At 44.6% G+C, this 9,783-nt stretch overlaps 1 protein-coding gene and 1 long non-coding RNA gene across 3 annotated transcripts in view; one reads left to right on the top strand and one right to left on the bottom strand.

Annotated features, from left to right (window-relative positions):
- The window catches only part of LOC104849360, a 19,726-nt gene that overhangs the window by 6,679 nt on the left and 3,264 nt on the right, over positions 1 to 9,783 (bottom strand). The window lies entirely within an intron of this gene.
- LOC104849359 (arachidonate 12-lipoxygenase, 12S-type) overlaps positions 1 to 9,783 on the top strand; it is a 12,358-nt gene that overhangs the window by 754 nt on the left and 1,821 nt on the right. For both annotated transcript variants that reach the window (XM_019204781.2, XM_010605760.2), the window contains exons 2-11: positions 146 to 347; positions 1,397 to 1,478; positions 1,583 to 1,705; positions 1,821 to 1,924; positions 2,161 to 2,321; positions 2,856 to 2,999; positions 3,748 to 3,957; positions 6,579 to 6,665; positions 6,883 to 7,052; positions 7,614 to 7,735. In XM_019204781.2, coding sequence (XP_019060326.1) covers positions 146 to 347; positions 1,397 to 1,478; positions 1,583 to 1,705; positions 1,821 to 1,924; positions 2,161 to 2,321; positions 2,856 to 2,999; positions 3,748 to 3,957; positions 6,579 to 6,665; positions 6,883 to 7,052; positions 7,614 to 7,735 — 1,405 coding nt within the window. The remainder of the gene's footprint in view (positions 1 to 145; positions 348 to 1,396; positions 1,479 to 1,582; positions 1,706 to 1,820; positions 1,925 to 2,160; positions 2,322 to 2,855; positions 3,000 to 3,747; positions 3,958 to 6,578; positions 6,666 to 6,882; positions 7,053 to 7,613; positions 7,736 to 9,783) is intronic.

Here is a 9,783-nt window from a genome sequence, read left to right as displayed (position 1 = left end):
CCCGCCGAAACGGTCGGGCGGGGCAGGGCGAGTGGGGCAGGGGGCGAGGCTGGCACTGCAGGCCCTGGGCGAGGCTTCACAAAGGGGCGGCTGTGTCCTCGGGCCTCTTCTAGTCTACTAGGTCTAGCGGCTCTGGTCCTCACAGGAGGAGGAGTTTGACCTCGAGGTTCCTGAGGACTTGGGGCCGCTGCAGTTCGTGAGGTTGTGTAAACAGCACTCGTTGGTGGACGACGCTTGGTTCTGCGACCTCATCACGGTGCAGGGCCCGGGAGCCTGCGCCGAGGCCGCCTTTCCGTGCTACCGCTGGGTGCAGGGTGAGGACGTCCTGAGCCTGCCCGAGGGCACCGGTGAGCGGCAGGGTTAGGGGCGGCGGGGAGGGAGGGGGTTACAAGTGGCAGGTGAAGGGTAAGGGTCCCAAAATGCTAGACAGGAAAAACTATGAATTCCCCAAGTTTTACCTAGAACAGGTGAGGCTGCGAGTGAGGGTGGAGACTTGGATTCTGTGATCTGGAGATTCCCTCTTTCAAGAAGGTGAGAGGAGCTCGAGATGGAGAGGATGAAGGAAAACAGAGAAGCAAAGTAACAAACAGGAGATCTCTGTTAATAAATTAAGGCAAGGGCCACGGTGACCTGGGAGCAGGCGACAGCTATGAAAAAATGGTATAATGCTGAAATGATGGTTTGTGTAGAACAACATCGAAGACAACTAGAAGACAAGGAACTCTTGGCAGGAGGAAGGGATTGATAAGGACAGCAAATACTTTTTTTTTTTAAACCATAAGAAATAAGCGAGAGATGACTCCAGAGACAAATGATGGAAAAGGGTGATAGGATGGAAACATGAAATATATGACTTTGAAATATGTGAGTATACTATTAGTAAAAGCTGGAGCAAGTCAGTAAATACAAACTATGATTGCAAGCCCAACAAGAGTGAAGTCAGGTAATGAAAGCAAAAAGAATCTCTGGAGGGCAGGTGAAGGTGTCACAGTGAGATTTAAGATGTGAAACTGGCCAAAGCAACATGTACTAAAAGACAGATATGGGCTTAATGGTAACTAAACTTTATCACTTTAAGATGATTTTTTTTCCAACCTTAGATATTAATGAAATAGGGTCAGGTAGGGTAAGATGAGTTAAAGGACAAGAAAAGGTGGCACACATGAGTTGGTTTTTGTGCTTTTTGTTTTTTGTCTCCAGGCAAGAGGTGAGGGCTGAAATAAGTGAAATACAGAATGCATGACTGGTAACATGTTTCTAGAGATCAGTCAAGTGAGACAAAGCCAGAGATAAGAGCAGCAGAGCAGGACTCACTACAAAAAGAAAGACAGAACAGGCAGAGGAGAGCATAGGACCAAGCAAAGGGATACGAGTAATCTTCTTAATGTCTCGTCAGCCCGCCTGGCAGGAGACAACACTCTGGATGTCTTCCAGAAGCATCGAGAGAAGGAACTGAAGGAAAGACAACAGATCTACCGGTGAACACCTACCTAGAGGCTTCCCAACTGCCCCACTCTTTCTCTGATTCTGCCCTCACCCTTGACCTTGACACCCTTCTTAAAGCTTTTTCCCCAACTTCTAGATGGACCACCTGGAAGGAAGGGTTACCCCTGACAATAGCTGCAGACGGTAAAGATGATCTACCTCCAAATATGAGATTCCATGAGGAGAAGAGGCTGGACTTTGAATGCACACTGAAGGCAAGGTTAGAAAAGGGCTAGAGTTCAGAGTGGCATCAGGGCCGGGACAATCTAAGAATAGTGATGGATGGTTAGGGGCTGAGGGTCAGCTGATGGCTTCATCCTCACTACTTGTGTTAGGGTTGCAGAGATGGTCCTCAAACGTGTTTACACCCTCTTGAGCCACTGGAACCGCCTGGAAGACTATGATCAAATCTTCTGGGGCCAGAAAAGTGCCCTGTCTGGTGAGTAGTTTCCCTGGGTCTCCATAATCTCAACAACCCTTTTTGTGACTGATCCATTAGACACCATGGTTCTCATAACTCCTTTCCAAATGAAAACATACTCACAGCTGCCTCAGGAATAAAAAGAAAGGAACTGAGTTCAGGATATTTTGAATCCCTGAGGTAGAGTCTAGAGAAGAGGGATATCCAGGCTGTGGTAAATATCCTCCCTCCCATGCCCCACCCCTACCCCACAGAGAAGGTTCACCAGTGCTGGCAGGATGATGAGCTTTTTGGCTACCAGTTCCTCAATGGCGCCAACCCCATGCTGTTGAGACGCACCACCCTTCTGCCCACCAGGCTGATGCTGCCCTCAGGGACAGAGGAGCTTCAGGCCCAGTTGGAGAAAGAACTCCAGGTATGTCCCCGTGTTCTCCCAGCATGAATATGGAAATAAGACTGGTCTTCAGGGCACAAAAGGGGGCCAGAGATATTAGGAGGAACTGTAACATTGCTGGCTATTGTCAGTACTCTGGACTCCAGTGCTCATGGGTAAGTAAAAGGGCAAAGCCTGCACCACCAGGTGGAAAGTTTTAGGGCAGTTTTCTGGAATAAGAGGTGAACTGTATGAAAGGTTGAGCCTCGGTGGTATATATGTGTGTACACATGCACGTGCATGCTATATTCAATGACAGTGGTAGCTAGGAAAGAAGCACTGTGAAGTGCTTCTTCATAGTGAAGAAGTGCTTCACTGTGAAGCAGAGGAAGTGAGACATGTATATTGAGTAAGTAGGAGATAAATCGCTAAGCTAATGGGAGCCAAACCAGAAGCAATTCACTGGGGGATGACTGATGTAGGACAATGACAAGAAGCTAGACTGAACATCCTCAAATGCCTTGCCCTTGCCCTGTCTCTCATTTAAACTAAAAATGGATAAACTCCTTTCTCCAGAATGGTTCCCTCTTTGAGGTGGATTTTATCCTGCTGGATGGAATTCCAGCCAATGTGATCCGAGGGGAGAAGCAATACCTGGCTGCCCCCCTTGTCATGCTGAAGATGGAACCCAGTGGGAAGCTGCTACCCTTAGTCATCCAGGTAAGGTGCCCTGAACATCTCACTCCTGACACTGTTCTCTGTTCACTTCAGTCTCCGCTCCTGGGGATTCAATCCCTTGGCTTTTGGCTTCCAAACACCACCCCCAATAAGGCCTATACTAAGTACTTGTTCAAGAGTCATAAAGGCCCAACTGGAGTTAGCTTGTGCCCAATTTAATATTCTTAAATATTAGTGTACTTCCAAATTACCTCGAGTGCTTAGTAACACACAAGCTGCTGTGTCCTACCTCCAGACTTTTTTATTTGAATGTCTGGGGTGGGAACTAAGGATGTGCATTTCTTACAAATTCAAAAGTAATGCTAATGCTACTAGTTCAGCACCACACTTGGAGAATCTATTTAGAGAATCCATTTAATCTCAGTATCCACTATTGTTGGAATGTATTCTCTCACTAGTCCTGGTTGATGAGTGCCATCAAATAATCTTTAATATCCAGCTTCTGCTTCCTGTTCTACCACTTGACTTCTGTCTCCCATTATCATTTTTCCAAACCACTGCTGGATCTCTTTACTAACTAAACTCTCTGCTTCTAGTCTCTTCTGCACCCAACCTATCATGACACATAGCTAATAAGAGGCAGGGTAGAATGCTTCTCATTCTTCCTACTAGATAATAACTCCCTGAAAGGTAATAGTCTTATTTAGTCATTTGTTTCTGCAGGAATGCTGACCATGTCATATATACATATATATCAGTTCAATGAACACTCAATTTCTGTTTCTCCCAGATTCAGCCTCCCAATTCCAGCTCCCCAACCCCAACACTGTTCCTGCCCTCAGATCCTCCACTTGCCTGGCTCCTGGCCAAGTCCTGGGTCCGAAATGCAGATTTCCAACTGCACCAGCTCCAGTATCATTTGCTGAACACTCATCTGGTGGCTGAGGTCATCGCTGTTGCCACCATGAGGTGCCTCCCAGGACTGCACCCTATCTACAAGGTATCTCTGTCCCATCTTCCTCAGACCCAAATGAGGCTGATACCTCAGGCTCAAAGGATAGTGCAACAGCAAAAGAAAAAAAAAGAAATTATAGCAAATTGTCACTGAAAAAGTGGAGAGCAGAAAAAGATTGTATCAGTGTTCCAAGGCTTTTATTTTAATCAAGATGAGTCATTTAACATTTTCTCAGGACACATTACAAGGGAGCCCTCTAAAATTTTCAAAAATCTGGCAGTTTAGCAATGGGCTTGCATTAGAGATGGAATATTGCAGTAAAACAAAAGCCTTATTCTTATGTTATATTTAGTATTTAGCTAGGAAGACAAGTGTATAAAAGCCAACCAGAAAATATTACCTAGAACTAGAGTTTCAAATCAGAAGGGCAGCCACTAAACAGTATGGTACTAATTACATTCCACCTCAACCAAATAGTCAGTTAAGCAGAAACATATCAGAAGGCAAGGAGAGCAGCCCAGCAGGCTACTCAGCCCTACCCAAAAGGGAAGAAGATAAAGAAAAATATTAGCAATGATGGCGTCAGGAACAAAAAGGGGGGAAAAATCAAAGATATGGAAAAGCAAGGAAACAGAAACAGCTGTAGCATGCATGGATGTAAGAGTGGTGATACCAGAGTCTAAACTTTTGTTAACACCTGGAAGGAAGCCCACAGGGTAGGTGAGTTGTACTGACATAGAAATACTATTATTTTATAAAACAGTGAGTTTGGCATCAATTGGTAGAAAGCAGGAAAATAATACTTGCGCTTGCTAAAAAAATGTTCTCAAAAATCTTATGATGCCTTACATATAGGAAATATGGCAGAGAAGGGCACAGAAATGATACAAGTTTATAAAATAGTAATTGTCAGAAACAATGAAGTTTGTTTGTTTGTTTTTTGTTGGTTTTTTTTTTTTTTTTGGTACTGGGGATTGAACTCGGGTCCTTGTGCTTGCAAGGCAGGCCACCAAACCATTGAGCTAAATCCCCGGCCCCTGAAACAATGAACTTTTTAAAAAATTGGTTTGGGGGCAAAAATTAGGTGACTGAGTTTAACTAAAGAAAGTTTGAAGTATTGTTGGCAAGGTATGCAAATGAATAATACCTGGTAAGAAGAACAACTGAATTATCTCACTGAAGGCCTCCATCTAAACCCCTAAGCCTGGGAAATATAGCTGAGATACCTTTGAGGTCACTCCACTGGTACACAGACAGGATGCAGACCAGTCTGATTAATAGGATTTGATTTTATTTATGTCATGATAACTGCTGCATCACCATCTTCTTAATTTGGACAGGTAAATCCTCTGTTCACCCTTATGATTCTGCTTTTTAGCTCAACCCCACCTTGTCTCCACCCACCACAGCAACTTCATCCCAAGTCAAATAGCTGATCTGTTACCAGACACACAGCAGGGCTAAGTGTGCAAATGTCACAATGGTCCCTATACAGATTCAGCATTTTGGTTGTTGGAGTCTCTGAATCCTGAGTCCTAACCTCAGTAATTAGCAGACACTCACATACATCATGGGTTAAAGGATAAAATGACAAAGCAATAATGTGACACATACTAAATGCTGCCCAAAATTAGTTTTTGCTATTTATTGTGATGATGATGATGATGACAATGACAATGACAATGATGGTAACAATGAGTTATTAGTCCTCAAGTTTCTCCCGATATGGAATTTGAGCTTTTAACAACATTCAGCATCTTTTATGAACTTTCTGAAAAGTATCACACTAGCATGAGTTTTGCTATTAACATGAAAGGAATCACTGCCTAGGTTGGTCCTGTGTCCAGCATCATCAATTCAGAAAAATACTAAAAGTGAATACAACTTTCATATTAACTGGGTAGGAAGGAAAATAAATAAGATAAAAAGAAACATGTACAAAAAGACATAGAAAAAAATATAAGAATTATGTGGCCTTTCTTAATAGCCAAGAAAAGCAAGAAGAGGAAGCCTAACAGCACCTGACTGGGGATGGGAACAAAGTTGACAAAAAGCCTCTTGGCTGCATAAGCAGGCAGCTCAATAGAGCTCCCCCAATTCTAAATGAAAGTACCTGCCCAAGCCACCTCCCCCAAAGAAACACATCAATGTTACACAACCGAAGAGGGGCAGCTTTGATAAGTAGGCAGACTGGTTTAAGCCATGAAGATGTGAATGATAGAGGAAATATAAAAGCAAATCAAAAGAATGATTCATAAAGGCACCTACATTCAAGGTAGCAAGAGAATAGCACCTGCTATTGGAGGACTTTTGAGTGACTAAGCATTCTTCATATATAGTCACAGACTCACTACAGCTCCAGCATGAAAGATTCTATTATTGCCCCCTATTGATGGATACAGAAATTGCAGATTAGTGGGTTATTGTCTGTACCACTTATTAGAGTGGGAAAGTGTAAACTGAAATTCAGATTTGTGTGACTCCAGAGTCTGACAAGAAAATTAAAGAACATGAGATTGAAGTGATCAGAGAAACAGACCAGCCAATCAAGGCAGCAGCAGGGACCAAAACATCAGAGGGCAGCAGGCCAGCATGTAAGTGCCAGCCTCTATAAGAATCCCAAAAACAGTCTCCATTAATTATCCCCCCAATCTCCTCCACTTCAGCTTCTGATCCCCCATATACGCTACACTATGGAAATCAACACCAGAGCCCGGACCCAACTCATCTCAGAGAGAGGAGTATTTGACCAGGTAAGGAAGGAATGGGGTATGGAACTGCCTGATCATCCACTTTTCTGTGATTTTCTACCTTCAGGAACTCACACAAGCCTATGTGAATGTCCTGAGTCCTGTCCCTTTATGTACATAACTTTAAATCTGAAAATGCCACCTTCGAATCTCCTATATAATAAGCTATGATTATCCAGTCCTGTTTCCATCCCTCAAGACCTGTCAACTCTTGTCCCAGGCATCAAACACAGGTGGAGGGGGCCACGTGCAGTTGCTCCGTCAAGCAATGGCTCAGATGACCTATGGCTCCCTCTGTCCTCCTGATGACCTGGCTGACCGGGGCCTGCTAGGAATCCCAAGTGCTCTCTATGCCCGCGATGCATTACAGCTCTGGGAGATCATTGCCCGGTGGGTGAGAACTGAGAAATTTTTGGAAAGGGGTGGAGGAGGAAGGTGGGGCTCTGTCTTGAGATCACAGTGGGACAGTAGCATTTCTCCAGGGGAGAGTTGAGAAAAAGTAAGGAGACAGTGGGTGGAGCCTAGCAGTGAAGAGCCTGGAATAGGGCCAGGGTATGTAAGTGAGGAGAGCCATGGGGGTGGGAAGACCAAGGGATCTAGAAGATTAAGGGTTTCATTGGGGAAAGTGGACAGCAACCATGTATAGGGGACTCCTAGAACTACTAGCCTGTATCTCCTTCTTTACAATAGAATGTCAAGAGCCTGGGGAGGTAGCTCTGTAGTAGAGTGACTAACATGTACAAAGCCCTGGGTTTGATCCCCAGCATAGCAAACATACACACATGCACATGCACACGCACACACTGCAAAACAAGGAACATGGAGAATGTCCCAAAAGACAAGTCTGGTAGGATCTGATCCAGGCACAATAAGAGTCAGCTGGGCAGAGGAACAGAGGTCAGAGGCGGGAGTGTTCTGCTTTCAGAGAGCTCACTCCCCTCCTCCGGGCAGGTATGTGGAGGGGATTGTCCACCTCTTCTACCAGAAGGATGATGATGTGAGGAGGGACCCTGAGCTACAGGCGTGGTGTCGGGAAATCACTGAGGTGGGGCTGTGCAAAGCTCAGGACCGAGGTAAGATCCATCATAGAAATGAAAGTTCCTGAGGGACTGCAGGAGTCCCTTTCCAGCCATACCTTTCTAGGCACAGGACCTCAACCTCTCATCACAACCCTCCCTCTACATGAAAGCTTCCAATTCCCATTCATACCTCCCAGGACTCAGGACAATTCTAGACATCCATGACTATCCTTCTCAGAGACATGGCCTCAACTCCTATTCCTGCCCCGACCCCCAGTCAAACCTCCCATATCCTGCCAGAACCGCAGCCAGTGAAGAGCTCTACCCAACCCCTGCTGGGGCTGATACTTATACCTTACACTGAAGGTAGAAATAGGGAAAAAACTCCTTACCAAAGTTCAGGATTACCCACCCTAATTATCCCACCCTTTTCTTCCTGCCTACTACTGCCCATCCACCGTGTACAGAAGATCCAGGCATACTGTACACGTGACAGAGTGCAAGGTCATTTCTTGATGCAACCTCAGAACTACAAATGCTTTGGCCCAAACCTGACCTAAGTGCCTTTCTTCTTGGGGTTCAGCTTTGGTTGGCCATTCCAGCCCTCTCTTCCTTCCTAACCCTATCCTCAGGCAAAATCTAGCCATCACCCTTAGTAAACCTCCATTCCCAGCATTTTAATCTCTGGGCAAGAAATAGCCTTTCCTGAGCTCTTCTTAGTCTCATCCTCCCTTCTCTAACACAAAGGGGCTGGCCTGGACCACTTTGAACCATCTTTCAGCCCTGCCTCTCACACTTCACACCCATCCCCTGCCTCCATGGAACAATTTACTAAGGAGCCATCATGGCCAGGTAGGCTGAGAGATGCAGCAACCACCTGTGCTCTGAAAGGAGCCTATCCCTGAGGAATCTGTGGTGCACTCAACCAGACTTTCTCTGGTGCCTCTCAGCCCTGTCCCTTAGGTGTCACATGTCCCAAAAGATACCTCTTCCTCTCTCTGGCCATATTCTCCCTGAACAGTATCTATATACAGAAATGAAAAACAGATATTTACATTGTCTCCATCAGTATGGGCTTCTATAACAAAGTACAATAGACTGGGTGTTTTATAAAAAAGAAATTTATTTCTCACAGTTCTGGAAGCTGAAATCCAAGATCAACATACCAGTCTGTTCAGGTTCTGGTGAGGGCTCTCTTTTTGGTTGCAGAAAGCCAGATTCTCTTTATATTTTCGTAAGGTGGAAAAACAGCAAATAGCTCTAGGGCCTCTTCTCATAAGGGCACTGATTCCATCCATGAAGATTCTAACGTCATGACTAAATCACCTCACAAAGACTCTATCTTTGGTAGGGTTTTGTTTGGTTTGGTTTGTCTTTGTGGTACTGGGGATCGAACTCGGGTCCTTGTGTTTGTGAGGCAGGCTCTGGAACCACTGAGCTAAATCCCCAGCCCAAGACTCCATCTTTGGATACCATCACATTAGGCATTACATTTCAATATGCGTTCTGAGGGGTACACTAGCATTCAATACGCAATGCACATATTAACTTTAAGTTTCACTAACTGCCTCTCATTCTACCCCTTCTTATCCTCCCTCAGTTCTTACAGCTCAGGTTTGCCTAATTTTCCCAGGGAATTTTTTTTTTTTTAAGTTCACTAAAATTAAAAAGGGGAAGGGGGCCGGGGACTTAGCTCAGTGGTGCCACTACCTGCCTCACAAGCACAAGGTCCCAAGTTCAATCCCTGGTACAACAAAAAAGTGGGGAGGGGAGGACCCAAGTTCAAGGTTGACTTCTGCTTTTTCCCAATTATGATCCTACAAGCAGTTTAATTTCCCTCATCTCTGATTTTTTAAATTTTATTATTATTATTACTATTTTCAGTATTGGAGGTGGAACCTAAAGCCTTCATGCTGAGCTATACTCACAGCCCTTTTTGTTTTTTGAGGCAGAGTCTCACTAAGTTGCCTAGGTGAGAATCAAATTTATAAACATCCAGGCTCAGCCCCCAAAGTACTAAGATTACAGGCATGTGTCACCACATCCAGCTAGAGATTTTCTTATATATAAAGTTTATATATAAATTTTATATTAAAAAAAAT

This window comes from Fukomys damarensis, unplaced genomic scaffold (genome assembly GCF_012274545.1).
Source record: "Fukomys damarensis isolate Sample0158 unplaced genomic scaffold, DMR_v1.0_HiC HiC_scaffold_13, whole genome shotgun sequence".
NCBI classification, from domain to species: Eukaryota; Metazoa; Chordata; class Mammalia; order Rodentia; family Bathyergidae; genus Fukomys; species Fukomys damarensis.
This window is presented reverse-complemented; position numbering and strand designations above follow the sequence as displayed.